Raw genomic sequence first — 24,352 nt, forward strand, 5'->3', positions numbered from 1 at the left:
GGAAGAAGAAAAAAAGAAGGGGGGAAAAATAAAAAAAGAAACAAACCATTTCTTAGTCTGTCTAAAGCAAATACACAGTGAATCTCCCTCACTGAAGGCTGGTCAGTTGAGGATGCTGAAATAGATGCTTTAAATGTTCTTGCACATATGAAAATGATCCGGAACTAGAACTATGACTTAACAGGTATTGTTTATTATCATCATAGTCTGCTCTTAAAAAACAAAAGATCTCTGTTTGCAGGCTGGCAGAGCTTTGTGCATAGTCAAAAGATTTTAGGTCTGATACGATTTTTTTTATATGAATTTCCGTGTTCAACCCTGAAGTCAGTAAAGCTTTCAGATTTTTAGTTTTTTATTGCCTAATTCTTCCAGCTCCTACAGGATAAAAAAAGGAGTTATTAAAATCAAGGTTTTCTTTGTTTGCTGTTTTTAGTAACTGGATTTCCTGTTTTCCCATTGTGTCAGATGCACTGGTATATTTTGTTTTGTTTTTCATTTTATTCATTATTATGTAGCAGTGATCATGGAGTTCTTACGCCCTTGAACTCTACAGATTAACTCTGCAAGTGCCTCATCGCCATGGGAGCAGTCAGCCTAGAGAACAGAAATGCTTCATGTATGAAGCTGGTGTAGTTTGGTACGAAACCCCATCTTACATGAACTAAAAAACAAGTGAACAAGGCAAACGATTTTTTTCCTTCTAGATTTCTTGCAGTGTTTTATTTCAGCTGTCACCCTCATGGCAAATTTCAATTTTCAGGCCAGTGTTTAGTAATGCAGCATGGCTCATTGAATCAGACATGTGTGTTTGCCCTAAAAATGGTATTATAAATGTATGTATCAGAATTTAAAGCACTGCTGGAAATTTTGTAATGACGAACATATGCGTCTGAGTGTTTGATGCAATTCAAGAACGTTTTCTGTGAGTGTGGATGTTCACGGAAGGGCAAGTATGGTACTGAGGACATGGGGATATTATAATAAAGTTTTAAAATCACTGTTTATTCCCTAACCTATAGAAGGTTTTCTAGAAGGCTTTCTGTAAAGTTATGATCCAGCAAGATACCATAACAAACACTGTGAGTCTCCAAGTGCTGAACAAGAAGAGAGACTGAGGATGTGTTAGAGATATTTGCTGGATGTGGGATCATTAAGGACATGTGAGRCATTACTCTGGCTTCGCTGGCTGTGGTGCAGGAGGAGAAGTATAGTGGTGGTGCTGGGGGGAAGGTTGCTGCAGGGAAGTTTTTCCTCACTCCTGCAGGCTGTCTCTTGCACCATTTTTTTATGCACCAAACATTGCTCAGGCTTAAAAGTTAGCATTGAACAGCAGATGTGTAAAGTACAGGCACAGAAGTGAAGGAATGGGGTAGAGCAGTGTGGGATTTGACAGGTTCAGATTAAGCATATTTTCATGCRTGGGAACAACTCTGTGACTGCAATTTATGTCTGCTTTCCTCTAGGTACTCTTTGCCTGTATCAAGGTGTTTAACTTTTTAGGTTAAACTCAGGTTTTTGAATATTTTGTGCTTCTGTCTTTGCATAAGGGAGCAACTATGAAGAACTAGAGAGCTGACTTTCCATGAGAAAAGAGTCAAAGTATTTCTGTGTGTTAGTCATTTAAATAAGCCCAAATTGTGTTGCTTTTTTTCCCCTTGCAAAAGTTAAACAAATTAAAAAGGAATGTTGACTCCTACATTAAAAAGCTACTTTCAGGTTTTTATTTATAATCCAGTGGCATTTTGTAGATTCAGACTTCAATACCATTCAGCACTAGAAAGMGGAAATAAAATATTAATTACAGGTTTCAAAAGACTAGTATTTGAATCTTCCCTTAACAAAGCTACTGAGCACTTCTGGAAATCTGGCTGCTTCATGTAAGGACTTAAATGGGATCTGATTTCAAATGATAATTTCAGCTGCACTTGATGTTTTTTTGAAAGTCGTCAACTATAAATCTCATAGATGACTCAAGTCTTCTATGTCTTTGATTTCTTCGGTTGTTCTCTGTCGATGTCTGTATGTATCAAGCTCATATTGTTTGGGAACTTTACAGTTGCCTTATTAACAGGCTGCAAAAATCTGTTTTTAGATGACCTGGGACAAAAAAGTGTCTAATTATTGAGAAGCTGCTTTTCTGTAGCACTGTTGAATAGTCTTTGAGACCAAAGATGGTATCTCTCTTCCTGCTGTCTTTCAGCTGTGGCAATCTTTAACTAGCTTTAAAAACTTGCTGTAACATCTTCCTCCAGCCCTTTACCATAAACGTCCCTCTGTGCCCTGAAAAAGACTGAAAAGAGACAAGTGCATTTAGGGAGTTTTTTCTCCAAATGTGGTCATGGCTTCCCATCTGTGGAGTAGAGCCTTGCCAACTGTTTTGTTGATGCTGCATCTTCTACTGAGCCTTTGCTGGTTATAATTTCTGATAGGCTAATTTTGGTTGATGATTTCAAACAAAACCAAGGGGTTTGGCACCCTATTCCTGATGGTAGCTAGCGTGTTATGATCCTTGGAAAATCCCAAGGAAAAGGACTGAGCAGAGAGAGTTAACATGATCCAGAGATTGCTGAAGGGGTCCTGAGAGCTACTAGAGGATAAAATGCAGAAGGAGCAGTCCTTTTGGCATTTTTCTCTCCCTACATTTGATCTATATCAGGCGTGTGACGCAGGAGCAAGATTGTTTCTAGGGCGTGTTGGAGCAGGTGCTGGGAGGCAGGTGGCCCACCATTTCTCTCTTGACCACAGGCTGAAGTAGGAGGAAGACCATTCCTGCCATGGCAGGGCGTTGCGCTGCCCCTCTCAACCCAGGACCTCAAATGTTAGGTCAGCTGGCGGGTCCACAGGCTACATCTGTCCCGGGCTGCTGGAGCAGGGGAGGTACAATGGGCAAATTGTTGTCAGTGCAAGCTGGGAAGGTGCTGCAGCAGGGAAGCATGAGGTGGGAGAAGGAGGAGGAGAAACTGGATGATTCTCCTGTGTAACAAGTGATATAGGATGAATGTGAAAGCAAGAGAGAGCCTGGGGCTTTGTTGTATGTGTTGGGGCAGTGGTAGCTGTAATCATCCAGAGGAGGCCATCAGATACAAGGAATGGTCCAACTGATAGCCACGGTTCTTGTAAGGTCGCAGAGGAGAAGTGGAGTGTGATTGAAATGATACAGAGCACATACTCAGGTCTCTACATCTGTTTTTTAACATCATCTCTACTTTCCCYTTACCTCCTTTAGAGAAGACCACTACTGATGTGTTGCTGATGCTACCTTGTGAATAACTCATCAAAAAAGTTTTTTCTTCTCAGCTGCCTAGAGGGAAGAAAAATCTCATAATAAAAATGACTCCTTTAAGGAGCTTCCTTTCAGTACAAAATGATTTATATGTGTGTGCATTGAATCTGATCTTTACTCTCTCCAAATTGGCTGGTTGCCATTATCTCTCAGCTAAAATTTGCCACTCATATGCTATTTTTAGAGCTGAATTTTAGCCCTGCTCATTTTCAGAGTGCTTTGGAGGTACTGGAGATGGAGATTAGAGGTACATGAAGCATGAGCATTCCAGTTTTGAACTGTAAACTTCACTGTGGAAATTAAGCCTAGCAAAACTTTCTTGAGGTTGATAGATTCAATGAAACTGGGTAGCTAGGCAGAATTAGTTAAATGTCATTGTGAACAGCATATTTAAGTGTTCATGTTTATTACAATTGCCAAAGCATGTGTTTTCCAGTGGAARGCTATACTTGTTTTTGTTTCATAATTTCTTCAATATTAAAAAAAAAAGTTGTTAGTCATCATGACTGCCAAGTAGAGGCAGAAATATGGGGTGTAATCAGGAAGTGAATCTAAAGAATCCACAATTTTATGTGAAGTAAATTAAAAACCTTGTGATTTTAAATTCAGACTTTCTACTTCTAGTGSCTCTAGTTAATGGATTTTGCATGTTGCTGACTGGCAGTTCTGTACTCCTCTTTTCTAACATGGGATTTAGCAGAAGAACATTAAATCTCTTCCCACATAATTATATTATTTTTGCAAAAATCCTTTAATTTTCCAAATATTAAATTGGGGGAAAATACTACTGCCAACTTCAAACTGTCAACACTGTTTTTCCTGTAACTATTTGGAAATTGTTATCTTTGGCACCTGAAAAATGTAATCGGTTCATTTTCTTTTTAAAGATTCTTTATGCTTACTCCTGTTTTGCAGGCAACTGAATGATTTTTTTTAATTATGGTAATCAGTATATGGGGACTATCATATATATTGCAGGATAGCTGTTAGGTCCRGTTGACCAAAAATTTAATTCCAGACGCCTCTATTTTGCAATAGCTCTAACGCAAAATGCCTTGTCTTATGGCTAAATGGCAGGGATACATCTCATGGATCTATTTAGCTCATGTTAATAGGAGCAGATACTTTTTTCTCTCTGAAATACTTCCATCTGGCCCACCATTCAGTGTCTGTGCAGAATAGAAATTCGTGGAGGGAAAGCTGGGAGTCTCCATGTCAGCTAAGTTTCAAGGGATTGTTGTCCTCTACTTGTAGGTCTGCAGGTAAGACATGATATTTGGAGCCCAGGCTAAATAGATACTAGCAAGGAATATTGTTGCAGAGCCACTAGCTGCTACTTGCTTTAGAACTGGTGCAATAAAGAAACATTTTAATGAGGAAAAATAGAGGGCCACTAAACTTCCAGCTCTTCCAAGACCTGAATTAAAAGTAACAAAAGCAGAAGCATCTTTTCACCATTATTTCTCTGTGATTTGGAAACAGGGTAAGCCTTGCTTTGTTCCTGATTATTGCCTGGGATAGAAGGAAYATATTTCAGTGGTTTTTAGTCATTTGTCTCCCATTTCTGTATTTCAGGTTCTAATTGATTGGATAAATGATGTGCTGGTGGAGGAGAGGATCATTGTCAAACAGCTTGAAGAAGACCTTTATGATGGACAGGTGCTGCAGAAGCTGCTGGGTGAGTTCACATGAGAGARGAAAGCCCCAAGGACTAGAAGGGGCACAAAATTAATCCTCTCCAAAGCTGTAGATGACAGGAAGTCTGTGCAGTAACTCACCATCTCACCAGAGGTGCAGATTGTTTTGCTGATAGCTAGTGTCACCTTCTCCATGTTCTCACAGGGTGTTTTAAAAGGGGAGGAAATCAAGATGATTTTTARATATCTGATTTGTGGACTAAGAAGAGCCAGACAACTGTAATGTGGAAGAGAAAATGTGAAGAGATGAATGTTTATGATGTAGGGGGGGGATCAAGCAGAAGCTATATGGTCCAAAATTGTGTCTGTGGAGTTCACTCCTGAAAGCTTTTGGGATGAGAACTTTTTTGAGATCATAATAGAATTATTTTTAGAAAAACTTTGGACAAACAGAGTGCATGACAACAGACGTGCTCCTAATGCATTCTTATGCGTGTCAGGAGGAATGATGCATAAAGGGTTATACTCAGTAAAGCAGTTGTGATTTGGCAACTCCCTTGCCTTTGCAATCCAGTGTTCACTCAGGAAGCATGATGGAAAAATCTTCTAATGATGATGCAGGGTTTCACGCGGCACTTCTAGCACACAAAGAGACTTTAAGCTCCAAGTGCCATGGTAAATACACTCCAGTTGTCTCTTGGGAGCCAGATAAGTAAAATGAAAGCAATCTACTTTTGATAGATTAAGTAAGTGTGGGCTAGGATATGGGCTGTATGTGTCAGAGTGAGGCAAGAGGATTTAATGGTGCTAATTTTATTGGCTCTAATGAATGCTACTTACTGAATTTTCTGCATATGCTACTTAAGTAACAGTGCAGTGTCCTGGTGAATGTTCACAAGCTTTTAAACATTAGTTAACAACAACTGCTTTGTGTGTGGTTAAAACTCCCTTAAAATAGCTTGAGGAACAAAATGAGTGCTTTTAACACTGCTTGGTTAGACAGTGACTGATACCCCTTCAGATGTGGACAGAGGTGAAGTGGTGTAGCTTTGGCTGAGGAGTATTTGCATGAATACAAAATGGTTACGGGTTTAGGGCAGCAWCCAGTGGGTTATGTTATGTGAATTACCAGCTCTAGTGTGATATCTTTAAGGCTGTTCAGAAATTGGAGGTCAAATTTTTTATTGTTACCTAAGTGTCTGTCTGAGTGACTTTGCCAGTCTTAGCACCAAGATAWGCTCCCTGTTACCGCAGCTTCTCCAGAAGCCTTTTGAAGTAAGTGGGGTGAGCTTGCAGTCCTTTCTGGAATGCTGGGAACAGCATTGCAGACAGACATGCAAGTTTGCCTCAGTCTCTCTTGCTGAAGGTAATGATCGGTACGTGACCACAGTCTGACTTCAGAGGATAATAAGAGGGCAGAATCACACTTCCTGATGAAGACCCTGCTGTTTCAGCTGATGGTAATGTGTTTTATTGTAACCATTTGTCAGAGGGAGTTTAGGCAATCAGTGATGTRTGCAGAGGCCACAGTTGCACCCTTAGGTTCACAGAGGATTTGCAAAATGCTCRGTTGTATGTGCACACATAGCTCAGCTGGACTCAGTAGCATGTCTTACAGAAGGAAAGTTAGGCAAGTTTATCTTTGCAGGCTTGAGGCTTTAACTGCACTRGCTTTTTCTCATCTTCTTCCCACTGGGCTGCAGACTGGAGAACCCTCCCTGCATCTCCCTGCCCTAAAGCCCTCACAAGTCGTCGTCGATCTTGCATTGTCACAGCATAAGTTCTTCAGTACTGGCTTGATTTCTTCAGCAAGAGGCATGCTGCTGAGTCTAGCCATCCTCGCAGTGCCTGAGTGATGCGAGAGGCAGCGAAGCACATCCCRCTGGCGGGGGTGCTCCTGGCACTTGAGGCCTTGAGATTAAGTCAGCCATTGATTTCACACTCGTCTGCTCTCCCTTTGCTGACAGCACAGCAGGGTCATTAAACCTCAGCTAGCRGTTACTGTTCCTTGTGTGGGAGAGACGTTTCAGGAAGATCTATGTCKTGAGGGGAAGGCAGAAAAAATGACTTGTCAGTGGGCTTGCTCTGAAGCAGCTCAGAGATTAGCAAGTAGCTGTGCGACTGATTGGGAAGGGCTCACTGCTTGGCTGGTTTTGTCAAGGTGCAAGCCTGAGAGAGGCTGGAGTGGCTTGGTATTCGCCATGGCAGGGAGAGAGAAAATCAGTTTCTACTTGGTGAATTGATGGTTCACCTGCACTGAGAATAGATAGGAGCTGTAACACATGACCAAAATATGAACATTGTAGGATAAAATTTCTTTTTCTTTCTTCTTTTTTTTTGAAGTTATACGGTCATTTAAAATCATATTAAATGTTTTTGGCAATCGGTATGAAAAAAAGACTCAGAGATCTTGGCTAAAGAACATTTTTTCCAGTTAATATTTCAGATACTGATTTTTTAAAAAAATACCCACTCTGTTACTAGAAAACGTTAAAATGTTCAAAGCATTCATGAACTGATAACATGCAAGTGTCTTCTGTTTGGCTTAGTAAAATATTTTGGTGTTTGTCACTGGTTTTCTGTTCCTTTGTTTTTATATGTATAGCTAGATAAAATGTCCCAAACAAAAGCAGTCTTGAATTTGACAGCATAAATATTTCCATTATTGGAATAACATGTTCTGACAACTCTGAAACATTTCAAAAAGAATCTTGAAGCCTCTSCTGTCTTGAGAAAGCTGTTTTGGTGAAGTGTGTTTTTGTTGTTTTAAAACCAGCAATAATAATACATAACTGGAATATGCTCAGCCAGTCCTGCCTTCCTACCTTCCTAGTCTCAACAGCACAGTGAGCATGACCATTTTTTCCCCAGGCTGGAGGGAGAAAAGACATTGGCTGTTACCACTTCTCTGGCAGCTGGAGAGCTCTTACCCTAACCTTCCCCAGCTTGCTTTTTGAGAGAGAGAGAGAGAAATTCAGCTCTGGTGTCTTTGGTGAGGATCACAATGCAGAGAAAGAAAAGAATGACTTGTGTATGATTTTGGTGACAAATAACTATATTACAGAAACAGAGCTCAGCTTTTAGTAATGATGTTTAGCAAAACTTCCTGCATTAATTCATTTTTAGARGTAATCAACCATCTTGATAACATGACAATATTCTGCCAATTTACGTTTTTAAATCAGTTTCACWAAACCGGTATGAATCTGTTAGTGGATACTGTTCTAAGGGTTTGAGGAGATGCAYTTTGATTTACTTGAAATTCATAACTTCAGCTGAACTGAACTAAAGCTTTTTAGACTAAAGTAAATGTAAATGCAAAATTTCTTCCCTTCCCCCCTTCCCCCCTGTATGAACTTCCATTATTAAAAAAGTCCATTAAACTGGTGCAAATTCCTTGTGGAGAGGATGTTGTATTGTACTGAAGTTTTTCAGCAGTGGGAAAAAAAAACAGRGGCACAACCATTATTAACTTTGTGCCTATCTGAAAGTTTTATATTTTGAAACCAGATTGGAAACATGTTCTGCCAGACTTTATCTGTTTTCCACTGCAGAGTTTACTGGAGTTGACACACTTTGATGAAAAGCTTGCTTTCAGCCATTTGTTTTCTGAGGGTAATCACTCTTGTAAAATTTTCAGCTGAGGCCAGCTCTGATGGCTGGTGCTCTGTGCTCTTTATTCCCATCCAGGCCCTTGTTCCATCTAATATTGCCTGTTCTTTTCACTGTTACTTTCTCTAAATACAGAAAAATTAGCTGACCGTAAACTGAATGTGGCAGAAGTGACGCAGTCTGAAATTGGTCAGAAACAAAAGCTGCAGACGGTGCTGGAAGCTGTCCATGACTTGCTGCGGCCCCATGGCTGGACAATCAAGTGGAACGTTGACTGTAAGGATGCTTTTATGCCTCCTCTGGGCTTCCCAGACCAGGAAAATATAGTAACCAATAAATCGATCAGCTTCTCTGTACTCTAGTGGTGTTTGATTTTTGTTTATTTGCATAGAGACTGCTATCAAATCCATGCATGGGTTGTACCTGATACCTTCTCATGTAGCCTTTGTTTGGACTTTCCCAGACATGCAGGGCTATGGGATAATTGAAGGACGTTTCCTGTTAACCATATGCTTTAAAATGTTTTCTGTTTGCTCTCTGAAGTTGAATCCCTACAGTTACGAGAAATTTGTTAGATGTCCGATTACKGGAGGATGGTCTAGGCTTTTCGACCACCACAGTGAGAGGCAAGAGCCTGCCTAGAGATGCATCTTTTGACAGGCTAAGCCAAAAGCACACTCAGTTCCAGCCTAGCCTGTTATGTTCCAGAAGTGAGAACGGAGTTTGAGAGATCCCTTCATCCAGGTAGTGGACGGTGTTTGTCTCTCGCAGGCAACCAAGCTTGTACTACCACTTTCAAAGTCTGCTAAAAGCAGGATTTTGCAGTATTCTGTAGTGGAAAGAGAGTGATAATYGAGTCCAGCTCTTTTTCTTCATTGACTAGAGAGGTAGCTGAAGTTTCTCTTAAGTTAGATAGGTAACATGAAGGGAGGACTGAGTCTAGACTTTACTGCCTGTAAAATTATTTTGTAGGYTTTATTAGTTCAGGAAAAAGAAGAAAGAAAGAAAAAGAAAGACAGAAGACTTTGCTTACTATAGACTTTTTTTTGGTTCTACAGCTTTTCTTTTTCCAGAGCTGTTTGTTTCAAATCGGGGTTCAATATGCTTTCATTTGCTTCCTTTTTCCCTGTTCCCTGCAGCAATCCATGGCAAGAATCTGATTTCCATTCTTCATCTTCTGGTAGCTTTGGCAATGCATTTTCGGGCTCCTATTCGACTGCCTGAACATGTGTCTGTACAAGTGGTAGTTGTGCGGGTGAGTATGAACCAGTATGAGAATGTAATCAGAGCAGTCACTAGTTATCATGCTGATTTTTATACTGCAGACTGCTGCTCTCCATTGTCCCTCTGCCTTTCTTCAGTTAGAAAATTGTCCTAGTTGTTAAGTGAATCCTGGTCCTGGGAACCCAGCTTTTTAATATTTAAACCTGGYCCTAAGAATATCATATGCCTAATATGCTTGGGATCGCTGCTTGCTACTGCAGTATCAAGCTGCAAGCATGTGATGGGGTTTTTGTGAAAGAGAATGGTGCCTCTAACTTTCGGTAGTTTAGTAAATGATTTAATGATTTATACCTTTTTTTTTTTTTTTGGTAGAGAAGCCCTTCAAACACAAATAGTACAAGGAGGAGTTTCAGCATATAGACTCTTCCTTGCCTGAAAATCCTGTTACTGTTTTCCCCCAAAGATGTATTGTTCAGACTTTGACGTATTGTTTTCCTTGGTGTACTTGTGACTTTCATCATTACTTTCAAAGCCTCATGTTTTTGTTAGCTTTCATTAGTTATGGAGATGAGGTCTGACCTGAGGAACCTTGACTTCTTGTCTACTTCCCTAGATATTGCTATATTTATTCCTTGCTCTGCTTGATGTTAACCATTTCCTTTCAGTCTACAAAGACATTATTTTCAGAGCATACATACTCTGGCTTTTTATCCTGCCTTCTATCCCAGCAGAGACTTCCACAGCATTACTGTCTGTAGTATTTGAATCTAGCTTTTCCAAACAGCTGTTGAAGTACTAGGCAGAGCTGTTCCTGCTGGCTGCTCTCTTGGTCACGCCATGACTGTGGTGGTGGGCAATGCTGTTTTTGCAAGGCAGGCTCAGTTACTGGCAGCAGGCTGTGCAAATGCCTTAATGACTTCTGTATATCTAGTGTTAGGGCTGTCAGATTTTTAAGTAGAATTCCTTTCAAGAACAAGGAAGATAAAATAGTCCCAAACTCTTGTTTTGCAAATGCAGATCCCCTTACGTGATGAAGTTACATGGTGGTTGATTAGGCAAACCTCATTTTACATTAGGTTAAATGATGGCATTTTCCAGGCTGCCTGCCTGAGTGCGCTAGAGGCACGTGGTATGGTGTAAATGGGTACTAATAGATCCCTGGCTCACAATGAATGTACATGTTATCTTTTAGAAGTGCTTTTGAATTGCCTTTAGACAGTTCTTTCAGGTAGTCCTTTCGTTTTAAGAACTGTGAGTTAGGTGTAAAGCAGCATAAACAGGAAGAGAAGACTGATATCCTTTTTATCTTCTTTTAATTATATTAAAAGGGTATGGGGAAAAACGTGTGTATRAAGTGATCAGCAGTCCTTCAGCTCTCTCTTTACTCTCTCATAATAAGAAAACTATTATATCGTAGATTATCATCATCAATATTATTGTTAAACGATCTCYTTTTAAATATCCCGGTCATGATTAGGTTTCTGCCAAACTAGATCATGATAAATATATTTTATCTGAGAAATATTAGTTTAAATGCCTCGTCTTGCCTGGATGTGCATTTAAAGAAATTAATCAACAGTTTTAAAAGTGACTTCTTTGTAAAATTACAAAATTGATGCAGGAGCAAGAAAACCTTGCAAGATATTGTAGGAGTGTTGTGCAAGAACACATCCACACTGAAATTTTCAAGATCAGTTAAGTCTCACTTTCATGGGTGGCTGGGCACTTAGATTTATCATTGTCAATATTTTGAGCTGGTGGCACATCATGTAGCTTCTTGCCCAGAAGAGCAGTGCTTACAGTATGAAAATGCCAGAGTTAGGCTGGCTTAACAAGTTATTGCTTAGCGAAGTTAGCATGTGCATTTTCATAGACTGTATCAGAGCAATGCAGAATACCTTATTAGCTTGCGTAAGTGCTGTGGACCTTTTCTTTTCTGATTTTCAGTGACCTTCCTAGTAAAATGGAAAAATACTATGACAACACTGTGCTATAGAGAAAGTATTTGAGATCTTAAAAGACAGGTGGTGATTTTTCCCTTCTCTATAATTCTGCTCACTGTTAAGAATCTTGATTGGTTCTTGGGTACTAGACTTAAGACTTTCCTGTGTTGCTAGATTCTGTTTTTTGATTAAAATAGAATGTTTTAAGCACGGCAGTAAATGCTCAAGTTATCCTAGGTATCCTAATAGAGCAAGGGTTTAGGTGAGTCTTTTGGTTAAGATCTTATTGATATGCATTTCAAGTGCTGAGTTAAGAGTCTAATAAGATAGTACTTGTTTTAATACATGGATCATTCAGCATTTACCTCTTGTTCCAGCCTTCCTCAGTTAGGGCAAGGGAGGAAGAAACTTTGTGGTTTTAATGCCTGCTTTCAGTGAGAACTGAATATCTTGAGACTTTTCTCCTAGCTTATTCTACCTCCTGATATTTGAAACATGAATTTACAGCATATAAAYGCTCAGCAGTGATTCAGCAAAAGCATTATTGGAAAACAGTATAAAAATTGTTAAGGCATACTGTATATTGGTTATTTTTACAAGGCTCAGTAACGGTTGTCTTCTGTACTTTTCCTCTTGTTCATTTTTAAAATTGCAGCATGTGCCACCTTGGTGTCCCTGGGAGATCTGAGGTATTTTTGCAGTAATTCTATTGAAGTCTGAATTGCAAACTGAAAGGTCAGAGGCAAAGCAGGATGGAGAGTATGTGTATCTGGTAGTGGTGATGCAGAAAGTCAGAGTTTTATTAAAGATTGGCATTTGTTTTTGGATTGCAAGGCTGATGGACTTAGGCTTATTGTAAGGACAGTGTGCTCAGCTGCCTGTTAGGGGCTACAGAGCTGCCATTTTCACCCCTTGGAGAATCAGTGTTGTCATCCATTCTTATTTCTCTTCAAATATTTGGAGGCATTATTAATTAGTCACCACTTACTGAAGTTTTTTTACTCACAGTTTGTARCTTCTTCCCCCTGAAGTACATGGTGCCTGGAACATGTGCAGAAGGTTATGTTAGTAGAGCAGAGGCTTGGTGAGATGGAATAAAGGCAACATTGGTTTGTATTCAAGAAAATTCTGCCCTATCAGTTGCTTCCTCATTTTTCCATCCGTGGTGTCATCCTAGCTTGTTTTATCAAACCTTCTGGCACAAATCGTAGCTATGACGACTGCGGGGGAGCAGAATTAGATGGATTTGTGATAGGGAGCTGAAGCATCTGTAGAYGTGGTCAGCAGGCTAGATCTTGTGCAAGGCCAGGCACTGGCATGAGTGGTGGCAGCAGAATGGTGGTGGGAGAAAACTGCTCCCACTGTGCTTTCAGCTAGGCTCCTGGGGGCTTGAGAAAGCAACACTGCCTTCATTTTTTGAACAGGGAGAGGAAGAGAAGGAGTTCTTGCTACTGTTTTTTGGATTTAAATTTTTTATTTCTTATATTGCTTCTGGGGAAGGATGTGTTCCTCTTCAAAGGGGACCCATAAACTCAGTGTAAGGACATGTTAAGAAAGTTTTGGAATCAAGTAAATGTACTTCTAGCCCCCAGTGAGAGGCACAAACCATGTCTCAAACTCTGTAAAGGCTCAAAACTTTGGTCCCACCTCTGTTAGGGGACTGTGTCTTAATAGAGCCTGGAGAAATCTGTTTTGAAATTGAGTCTCATTAGGTTCTTTTGATCTCATCAGATCTCTCTGTTGGGTAGAAGAGTTAATGCAGAAAACTACCTGAGAAAAGAAAATCCAGTAAAAGGGAAATTTCCACCATGAAATCAGTAGTCAGGCTTTTTCTACTCCCTTCATTTTCTTGGCGGATGTGCTCCTGACATTCAGCCAGATTTCTGCTCCAGGAGAGCCTCCTACCTGCACCAGACTGTTTGCCAGCACACCAAACCCCCTGGCCTGGGGGCAGTGGTCATTGTTATTTTAGTCTAGACCCCTCATGAGAGCCAGGCTGCCAATTGTGTCAAAGTGTTGGTTGACACCATGATGTAAACAAGCATCCGTGGGGCACTTAAGACTGGGCTGACAAACTCAAATTTGTGTTCTGGGCATCATGTTGCCTCTGCTCTCAGGAGAATTGCTAGCAAGTGTATTGGCTGCAGATCCACATATGTCTCCCAAACATTCATTTGACTGTTGGCCTGAAAAATGCCAGTGCTCTAGGACTGAGCCTTCCTCTGTCAGTCGTACCCCTGCAAAACTTAGTCTTAGCAAGCACATTTTATGCAACATCTCTTCAGGGTTTCTGAAATACAATCAGTGCTGTAGAACCGCTAATGAGCTTGTCCTGAATTAATTCAATCTCAATTTCTAACTTCCCTTTTGGTTTCCAGAAACGTGAAGGTCTTCTTCAGACCACTCATGTTACGGAGGAGCTCACAACTACAACAGAGTAAGCACAAAATGCTTTCTATTTAGTGTTGGAGTGTGTCTGTGAGTGTATGATGTGAAATCATATACAGAGACAAAGCAGAGGCATAATCTTCCCCACTCCTGCTGCTAAATTAACAAAATTTCATATGTTACTTTTTTTAACTGTGTAGAAACAACTTTGTTTCTGGAAACACGTTGCAAAACAGAAATGAGTTGTCTTTGCAGTCTTGTGTGACAAAAGTTTTTCACTGGGTATTTCTTTGAGAGTGAGACCTTTGTGGATTTTTTTTTTGCTGCATGTAGCCATATATAACCAATCTCTGCCCAGTGGTGTTGCCCCTCTCAAATAAAGGACCAGTGTAGATATTTTGGGGAARAATTAAAGAATTCCTTGAAATACCTCTCAAAATGCCTCATAAAAGGTAGGAGGAGAGATGGTCTCTATTTCATATAGCACCTCAGGAAAAGAGCTCAGCAAAAATAAACAAACCTCTTCTCTCCACAGTTTTTTCAATGGCTTTACTTGGTTTTGTTTTTACAGGGTGTGTGTGTGTTTTTTTTTCCTTTTTTTTTTCTTTTTTAGCAAGGAAAAGGGTAGACATGCACTTTGGCTGAAAATAAAAGCTGAGAGTCTCCTTCATGTGGCCTGAAGGCAACTCTTTTAACAGGGGCTTACACAGTTTATCAGTGTATTGGCTCCCTGTAGAGTTGGCTCAGCTTTCCATGACTTTGAAGATAAATGAAATACCATGTGGCTTGCTTGGCAGGGTAGATCTTTCAGATGGAAGCATTCAGAAATTAGATCATAACATCTCTGTGTGGACATTAAAGATGTCAGTGTTTTTTGTAGGATCAGAGATCTACCTCAGTGTTTCAGGCCAARATTCCTCCCTGCACTCCTGTGCTCTTGGACAATGTATTTAGCTTTGTTAGATGCAATCTCCACAATGGTGTTTGGACATCTGCAGCTAGAAAGATACTTACAGATAGGCATGTGGGTTTATACATGTGTGTTATTCAGTTGTTTAATATTATACAACATTAAAAGGTTAATACATGTTGCAAACCCAAATATAAGTAGARGTACAAAAATCACCAAAGAATCCAACTTATATTGAATACTTCCAGATTTCCCTGTGCAGATCAGTGCCTGATTCTCAGCTGATGGTAAACATCTGCATATGTCTGTTAATGTCACTAGCTGTGAAAATGGTTCATATGTGGCTGTATTAATTATATAACATCGAGAGATGGTATATGTTTTCTTCCTTCATAGAAAACAGATAAAAATGGGCTAGGTAACACCTAACCAAGGTCATTCTGAGCGGTGTGATGTATTCTCTGCTGACTATATTTGTGGAAACTGTACTCAGAAAGATATTTGTTCATTCACTGTTCATCATAAAAACGACTATACATAAGAAATCATAATTATGTATTAAAAATTACACATTTCCATTAATTTAAAATATATCTTCCTGGTCGTCTGCTGGGGACATTCCTGCAGCACATTGGATCTGGTCTGCAACATGCTCAGCCTTCTAGCCTTCGTAGGAGTRGATAGCCCTCAGTGTCTTGCAGGAAAAGGCATGTTAAGCCCATGGTCTKGTCTTTTCAAAGTGATTATTCATGAACTAACCTAATATTTCTGAATGCTCTGACTTGCAGGATGATGATGGGAAGATTTGGTAAGTAAMGAAGTTGATTCTGAAATTTTTTAATTTATGTCAGGCACAGAAATTATGTCTGTTTTCCTTGAACAGATTAAGACAGTGTATTGAGCAATTCCGCAGAGTTGGAATGTATTGTGGGGGTGGGTGTTTTACTATGTTCGGATGTGGAGCATAATGAGTAGAGCCTGACCATCCTGTCCTTTGCTCTTTGAACTGGTCTCTTAGTTTGTTTTCATCCATATGTAATGAATAAAGGCACTGCCACAAAGAACAAAATCTCCTAGTGCTGTTCTTATGGCTTTCAAAGAGAAATCTTTGCAACACTTGACATTAAGAGTTGCACCTTCTTCAGAGTGTGGCTATTTAAATAGTATATAAATGAACATATGAAAATTATTGAAGCATAGGCTTATGGTTCAAGATCTAAGGAAGCTCTGATTTGCTTGTCCGCATTCAGCCATCGATCATTCTCTGTACTAATTATATTGCATGAATTGTCTGATCCCCTCCCTGCTCWCCAGGGATTTTACTAACCAGAGAACTGGTCTTCTAAACACATAGCAAGAGTTTTGCTGTTGCTTCCAGAAGTCTTTCTCTTTTTACATAGCCTGACTCTGACTGTGTTGGTTTTGTTAGCAGCGTTAAATCACTTCCACTCATCTGAGAGATGTGAGCTCCTGTAAAGGTCTCTGTGAGACTATGAACAAGTCATTTAGTTTCTGTTCCCCAGCTGCAATATGCAAACACTCTCATTTTCCTTCACTGTAGAGTATGTGCGTTAATGAGTAAAAGGTATTTGGAAAATAAGTAATGCATGGGAGGGAGTGGGAAGGTATATAACATATCCTTAGATAGCAGAAGAGTTTGGATAATAAATAAGTTTGTTTATTTTACAATAGCAAGTATTAAAATGTGTTTTGCAAATGTGAATGTGGAAAAACAGTTGAAACCAATGAAAATTTTTAGCAGCTCGTAAGYCCCCCAGAATTTTCCAGCAGTGCTTTTTGATGTGTTTTTTGCACAACTGCAGATGGTTAGGGTTTTTTAGGGTCCTTTACCTGATGATGACAGTTCCATCCAAAAAAAACTCTATTTGGAGAATTTCAGTCAGTTCTAAGCTACCACAATGTGAAATACTGCACTTCTGTATTAAATTTAGTAGATTTTAGATTGGATTAGGTATTGTTACAAAGTACTCTGAAGGTGTAACACTTCTACAATAATTTAAATCTTCATACTGTAACTGGGTTAGAAAACACAGGTAAGTAAGCTTTGCTCTTAGTACATTGCAGAATCAGGTCTTACGTGTTCCATTTTAAGCTTTACTGAAGTCAAGGTTACCACTAATAAACTTAAAATTAACCATAGGAGTATCTGATTTTGATGCTGAACAGTCATCATGAACATAGCTTTAATTATTGCTATATTGTAGAGCACCAAAATAAGGTGATGTTCCATTAGCCCGCTAAGTTAAGATTCAAGCACAGTGAAATTTTTTTTCATTTTAATTTTTCCCAACCTGTATATTTTGTGTACAGATTGTGAATGGCAGAAAAGGGAAGTCGGTGAGCGATATGTTTATTTTCAGTTACCCCTAAAATTCGCAGTGTAGTTTGCTCTGGGCTTTGGTTAYATGCCAAAATAGGGGAACAATTTTAGCTTGAGTCTCTGTTCTGTGGTTTTCTAAGGTAGATGCTCAAGCATGTGACACACAACTTGCTTTCCATACTTGGCTGTTACAGGTATATTGATTCTTTTTTTTTAACATTGTGTTTATGTTTTTTGTAAAACCAGAACGCGATGCCTTTGACACACTCTTTGATCATGCACCGGATAAACTCAGCGTAGTCAAGAAGGTAAAACAAACAAACAAATAAAAACACCCAACAAAAAAAGTTTCGATTTCTACTTTTTTTTTTTTTAATTATTTTTTTTTTGGTTATGCTTTTGAAAACTATCCAGAAAGATCTGGCAAATAGCAGAAGATGATTCTGAAATAACAAAACAGAGTGTCTGTCCCCAGAAGATTGCTGTTTCAGAGCCAATGAGGCCTTGATTTGCTGGCTGCAGTCAGGCTTGTGTGGTTGTTCTTGTTTCTTGCAATGCAAGAAACAGACACTATTAAATTGCAGTTGCGTATTTTGTTTTGGGCACACCTAAGCGAGATGAAAAGGTTACCTTTCCCAGCTGGCTGCTTGTCATCTTATTGTCATCTTATCTCCCTCCTCTTCTGCCAGAGGTTAGTGCTTCCTGTAACAGTATAACTGCTTCTGCAATTGCTCCTGTATCTGATTTAGTCAAAATAGTGCAGGAACAGCTGCTCTGCAAAGTATCTAGAGTAATTTCRGAGCATTCTGACTGGACAGTCATATGTGCTTTTATGTCCCGGCTGCTGTCCTCCTGCACGGAGTGGCTGGCTTGTAAGGTAATGAGTAACTGGCAGTGATGACATCTTTGTTAGGCAGAATAGTACTTTTGTCTTCAGCCTCCTGAAGAAACAGCTGCACTTCAGTTTTTAGCTCATTTTTGTATTAAAGATGCTCTTCCACTACTGGAAGTAATTTTCCATAGAACCCTGTGGTTGAGGAGGAATAGGTAGAAATGTGATTCTCCCATAAACACAYATGCAACAGACAAAGCTTTTATAGAAAAGTTTGAGTGCTTTCATCTTAAGARTTCTTCTACTCAACACTAGCTTGGAAGGTCTTCTGATCTCTTCTGAAATGCTAAGCRCTATCACACAGCACACATATCTGTACACAAAACTGTTCTTCACATAGCTGTTTGTGGTAGGCAGAGCACAGAGGTAAAGTAGCTGTTGATCTCTGCTAGCTTTTGTTAATGYTTCCTTCTGGAAGAGAACAGATAAAGAAGAGACTCCATGTTATTCTGTCAGTTTGTTCCAGCATGACTATTAAACTACTTAGCAGAAGAGTAGTACTCAAAAGTTCAGAATTGTAATCTGTCCCTTCATTTTATATGAAACAGAGGATGTATGCATTTAAAATAAYGCTTTTAAATCTATAATTTTAACTTTCCAGTCTGGAATATCTTCTAGAGAAATATTAAAGTTGATAGAGAATTAACACTATATATGTAATAAAAATGTCAACATCCAGCTCTGTAACCCTMCTGGAAGTGTTCTAAGCAGGTCACCAGATCTCTGCGTTTGAATACGTTTGTGCAGTTGTTACTCACCTGGCTCATAGGAGCAGGACCTTGCCCAACTGCTTCCTGCRGGTATAGAAGTACATAATACAGATTTGAGGAACATCTTGTCTGTAACTTGCTAGTTTATATGCACTGGCCACTCGGTAATCAGAGTTTTCTCTGTTTACCTGTGCACTATTGGCATCTTCTTTTGGGAATCTTAGCTCAGTGCTGGTGATGCCTTGCCCCCAGGCAGCAGATCTTCTCCAAGAACCTGAAGAGATTTGTGCAGACAGTAAATGCAGCTAAATTGCTTGCTTCATCTTCACAAAGAACTTGCAAAAGAACCGATGTCATCACAGAGTTCTCCCACAACACTAATGTTTAATGTGCTAGGAAAAATAAACTAGAAAGACGTATGTAATAGCACCATCTGGTGACTTCTGCTGTATGTTGCAACAAAAACGACTATATTGCTGAGTTGTTTTCAATTTTGTATACTTAYTTTTGCAAAAGCAAATAGCTCATGGTGGTATTTATTAAGCCTAAAAGTGTCTTAATATGCTAACCCTTTCACATAGACATTGACTGTATTTTCTAATACCATTGATTCTGGTATTTTCTTTTGTAGTCTCTGATCACCTTTGTGAATAAACACTTGAACAAACTGAATTTGGAAGTAACTGAGTTAGAAACACAGGTAGGAGACATGATTTTTTTTGTGTGTAATCTCTCTGTATAAATTACAAATATAAGCCTTCGTGCCATAAAACCTTGTTRTGGAGCTGCTTATCTTTGCGTATGTGAATTTATGGGATCAGAGGCTCTATCTTTTGAATAGCAATTACGTGCATTGATGTTTGCTTCCTTTGTGTACGCTTACACATAYTTTATATTGCTGATAATTTGCATTCCATTTTGTAAGGAGAAWTTTTTGAATAATTAATATATTCTTGTTAATGACTATAGAATATGGCTGATTTTCAGGGTAATTTGTGTCTCGCTTCAAAGTGGAATGCTGYGAAGCAGTTGCTATAGTTATGGGTGGTTGATGGGCTGTGTCTTTTCTTGCTGTGAGGATTCATGATGAGCTGGTGTAACTTCTTAATAATGGGCTCCCTGGGGCTCTCTGAAGGTATGTGRACTGCAGTGTGCAGTTCATCACAGAGATATCATTGCTAGCTTTGATCACATCAAAGTGGGGGCTGGAAACAATTTTGTGGTTGCAGCACAGGCCTTTGTATGCTCTTCTTCATCCTGCTGTCTGGGGAGTATGTGTTCTGTGCTTGTTTTCCAGCAGTGTGAATTAGCAAGTCTGAGCTCTTGTACTGCAGTGGCTTGAGAGTCATTAGTACCCAAGTTAGCTTGTTTAAAGCTCACTGAGGTAGCCGCCAGCTACCGCAGCCTGCTCTGTAAAGTTCCCTGTCTCTTGCTCAGAAATGGGTAGTGAATATGCTTTGAAATCTCAAGCAAGTGTGAATTTTGGTGGCAGTGGGATAGTTCTCACTCTGCAGGTGACATTATGCAGATTTCACACATGGTTTTGGCTATATTTTAATAATGGAAACAAGTATTCTTTCTAAAATTTGCTGAACCTTAGATACATGGTTAGCCTAGTGTCCTGGCAAAAAGGGGAGCATGGCATCTAGAGAATTATTCCTGGACTATTAGTAATTGGTTTAGCTCTTGTTTAGTCTAGTACAAATCATTCACTGATATTTTGTAGCTTTGCTGAAGCAAATAGGTGACTTTTCCCTGGATATATTTTGTCATAATATATCTGAGGTATCCAACAATTTATTTTTGAGAAGAMTAGCAAATGCTATGTACACCGTATCAGAATCACAGGTGAGAGTTCTGTTTGAAATATATAGCATCATCCCTAGCTAGCAAAAAAGGTAGTTTGTCTGTCTGGTAGGAACAGTGAACAGTATTACTGAAAGTACTTAGTAAGAATTTAGTATTTACTGTAACTGTAAATAATCTATTTTGGCTTTGAACAAACTTATTTTTGTGAATTTAGATTTCCTACCTATGGCATGGTAGACTTAATTTCAGGTTTGGATTAAGGCCAGAGATTTGAATGTCCAACTCACATGACCTAAAAGAAGGATTGTATTTGAAATGACCATGTACTATAGTAGTAGAGCTGGAAGTATATTATGTGGCAACACGCTTCCTAGGAAATCTCTCTTTTTATTCCTCTAATTGAAAAAATCTACTTGAACACTGCAGTGAAGTTGGCAAGATTTCTGAAGAAAGAAAATGAGAATGAGCAAATGCAATAGCATACATAAATATTTTTACCTCACCCTTAAGTATTCAGTCGCCTTGTAAAGGGAAGTGGCTGGAAATACAGTGGACCTTGTTTTCAATCACTGCCTCATTCAAAACAAATACRCTGCAGCCCTAAGGAGTGCAAATTGTAGGCAACTCCCAGGTGAATTACTTCTAATTTCTTCTGCTTAGAGCTATTTGCTGTAYGTAAATAATTTAAAGTCATTGGTACATGATCTTGAACAAGTTAATGTTACAGCTGTTGGGCTTCCTTGTTTTACTGAGGAAATAGGAAATAATGCTACCGGATGTAGGGAGAAAGCCTGGTATCCCATTTTTTGTGTTTTGGAGGATTTTTGTCTTTTTTTTTTCTTTTAAATCTGACAAGACAGCAACTATATCAACAGGCTCCAAAGAACAGATTGATTCAGCTTGCTCAGCTGAACCTGTGATTGCATGGGTATAGGTGGATTTGGGGAGTAAATGAAACAAAGTCCTAAATGCTTCTGCTATACTTCCTATCAATTCCTTGTCATGCCTGAAAGGAACAGTCTCTGCCTCCTAAACTGTCTTATGTCTCTGTGTTAACAAACTAAAGTGGTAGAAATCAAGGTAGCTACTTTGGGCCATGCATTCTTTGTTCTGCTTGCTTAGGAATACTTGCTTGAAAACAGATGCTTCTACCTAGGAATGTCATCACTATTTCTATTTAGTTTGCAGATGGCGTTTACTTGGTATTGTTGATGGGTCTTCTTGAAGACTATTTCGTTCCACTTCACAACTTCTACTTAACGCCTGAAAGTTTTGATCAGAAGGTGGGTAGAAATTCCAGGTTATATTCTTTTTGCTGTTACCACACATGGTATTTTCCGTTCACTGGGTCTTTTCTGTTTGTGTGCAGTAAATCAGAGCCTGGCATGTTCATCTCTTCATGAGCTGTGATGCTTGATAGTTAATAGAATTTGTACTTCTAAAAGTTGTTTGAGAAATCAAGGGATAAATCCCAGCAGTTAAGCAAGAAAGGTATTCTCTTTCTTGCATCAGATGACACACAATATTCATGAATGTCTAGAAGGAATAAATCAGTAGGTGCTTTGTACTATGTAGTGCTTTGCATAATCAAAGTGATTTATTTACTTAAGTGTTTTCTTAAATTATAGTACTGCTTTGAAGTCCTTTTGTGCTCAGAGTGCCTTACTGTGCTAGACATGAGAGCTGAAGCCTGATCTTATCTAGTATTTACTATATAAATAGGCAAGAAAGACAAAAGGCAAGGGATGGGAAGCTGTGCTTTATCCYCATTCTTTACACAGAGATTGACATGTGAATAGAGTAGGTGTCACTTAGTAAATCAGTCCTGAAAACTGACTACTGATCTTGTGAGAGTATCTGTTGCCTAACAGCCATCAATTCTTTTCTTCTGTGGTTGCCTTCATGWTTTTACAAACTAAGTGAATAAATATCTTTACTTGATAAGTAAATGAGATGCTATAGTTGAGGAGGCAGTACCTGGGCCGTGGTCATTGGTTGGACTAGAGTTACAGCCTGTATGCTGTGTGCAGGCAGGTAATCTGTTTTGTACCTGACTATAGAGCCAGGAGGGAGACCCTGATCCTGCCAGGGATGGAGCATCAGCCAATTGCCTGTCTGAAGTCAGCTTGCGAGCATAGAGATCTCGTTTTGTGTCCAGTTCCTGGCAGTAGCATCACCAATATTGCTGACTTTAAATTTTGAGAGAAAGTTCTAGCTTCTCATTTTAAGTTATTTCTTTCTGTTTGGTAAGGAGTGAATGACTTGCATTCTTACAGTGTTTCAGACAAAACAAGCTTTGAGGAAAAGGAATGCATTTCTTGCAGTCTTAAGGGTCAGGGTATTAGGGATGGAAGGGGAGAAAATAAAGATCTTGCTCTTAGCCCCATACTTGTTCCATTCTCCTGTATCATTTCCTGGTATTAATAATGAGAAGGTTGTTTAACACAGCAAACATACTTTATTATCATGACCAAGTGTTCACCTCCTCCTGCAGGTGTTTCTGAACATGCCCACATGTCTGTGTATATTTATTGCCTGATACCTGGATACGATAACCCTGACTTCAGTGCAGGTCCTTGCTGTCAAACGCTCCTTGGCAGTTACAGGGAAGGTCAGGACTTTAGTGTTGGTGGGATAATCCTGAGTGGATCATATCAGCATTACAAGAGGGAATTAGGCTGTGCTAAGTGGACACTGTTACAGTCCCAGGCTAATGTGCTGAGCCTGCTGGTTGCATGGCTTATATAGGGTTAGTTGACTTCCTCAGTAGAAGGCTAGTTGCCRTTTGGGAGCTTGAAGGGGCTCCCTGAACACAAGAGATCAGGCTGTGRTGCGAGAGGCCTCTCTATGTTAGGTTTGTGGATAGTATGGGGAATAGTTGATTTTGAATATTGAATACAAAGAGGAATTTCACAGAGCAGTAGGAAAGTAGTTATCTACTAGCTCTTGAGCAAGCTCTCAGTCATAGCTTTTTCTTCCTTAGTTGTTGCAGTGGCTTGAATTTCCCCCCTTGTAGATATGCAGGATGCTGAGCTGTAGCCAACACCTGTTCAGTCAATATTTTATTGTTAACTGTTAAAATTCATAAGGGTTATCCAACATTCCTAAAGCACTGTTTTTGTGAGGAGTCTTTGCTGTGAGGAAACAGTATATGTAAATGAAGATGAGTAACTGAGATATGTTCTGTGTTTTTTGGAAAAGGAAAAAAAAAATAGTCTTGAAAATGATTGGTTTTGTCACAATGAGTGAGGAGAAACTGGAGCGGAAGAAAGGTGAATAAAGTCCTGAGCAATAAATGTCAGTGAAAGAGGCCTTTCTTCATCTTGTTGCAGGGGAACTTTTATGCATAACTCCCTGATTTTGAWGATGAGTAGGTTTAATTAAATCTCTACCCCTTGCTATGTATCTCCAGACCTGTCATTTGCAGGAACAAAAACACACAGAATTCATAATCCAAATTACCTAGCTTAAATTTCAGTAAGCAGAGAAAAGAAAGCGCATTGCAGTATTTCTCCTWAAACCAATGTTCTTTCCTCAACAAATATCTTCTCTTAATCTTACCTTGCATTTTTGTCTGTTTTTTTTCTCTCTGTCTTCATATTT

At 39.3% G+C, this 24,352-nt stretch overlaps 1 protein-coding gene across 2 annotated transcripts in view; it reads left to right on the forward strand.

The window, feature by feature from the left end:
- PARVB (parvin beta) overlaps nucleotides 1-24,352 on the forward strand; it is a 64,093-nt gene that overhangs the window by 30,695 nt on the left and 9,046 nt on the right. For both annotated transcript variants that reach the window (XM_085324486.1, XM_085324487.1), the window contains exons 4-11: nucleotides 4,859-4,961; nucleotides 8,668-8,808; nucleotides 9,672-9,787; nucleotides 14,078-14,136; nucleotides 15,786-15,805; nucleotides 17,585-17,646; nucleotides 19,572-19,640; nucleotides 21,931-22,032. In XM_085324486.1, the coding sequence (XP_085180612.1) occupies nucleotides 4,859-4,961; nucleotides 8,668-8,808; nucleotides 9,672-9,787; nucleotides 14,078-14,136; nucleotides 15,786-15,805; nucleotides 17,585-17,646; nucleotides 19,572-19,640; nucleotides 21,931-22,032 (672 nt within the window). The remainder of the gene's footprint in view (nucleotides 1-4,858; nucleotides 4,962-8,667; nucleotides 8,809-9,671; nucleotides 9,788-14,077; nucleotides 14,137-15,785; nucleotides 15,806-17,584; nucleotides 17,647-19,571; nucleotides 19,641-21,930; nucleotides 22,033-24,352) is intronic.

Source organism: Rhea americana, unplaced genomic scaffold (genome assembly GCF_003343005.1).
Source record: "Rhea americana isolate MKP2758 unplaced genomic scaffold, rheAme1 scaffold_91, whole genome shotgun sequence".
Taxonomy (NCBI): Eukaryota; Metazoa; Chordata; class Aves; order Rheiformes; family Rheidae; genus Rhea; species Rhea americana.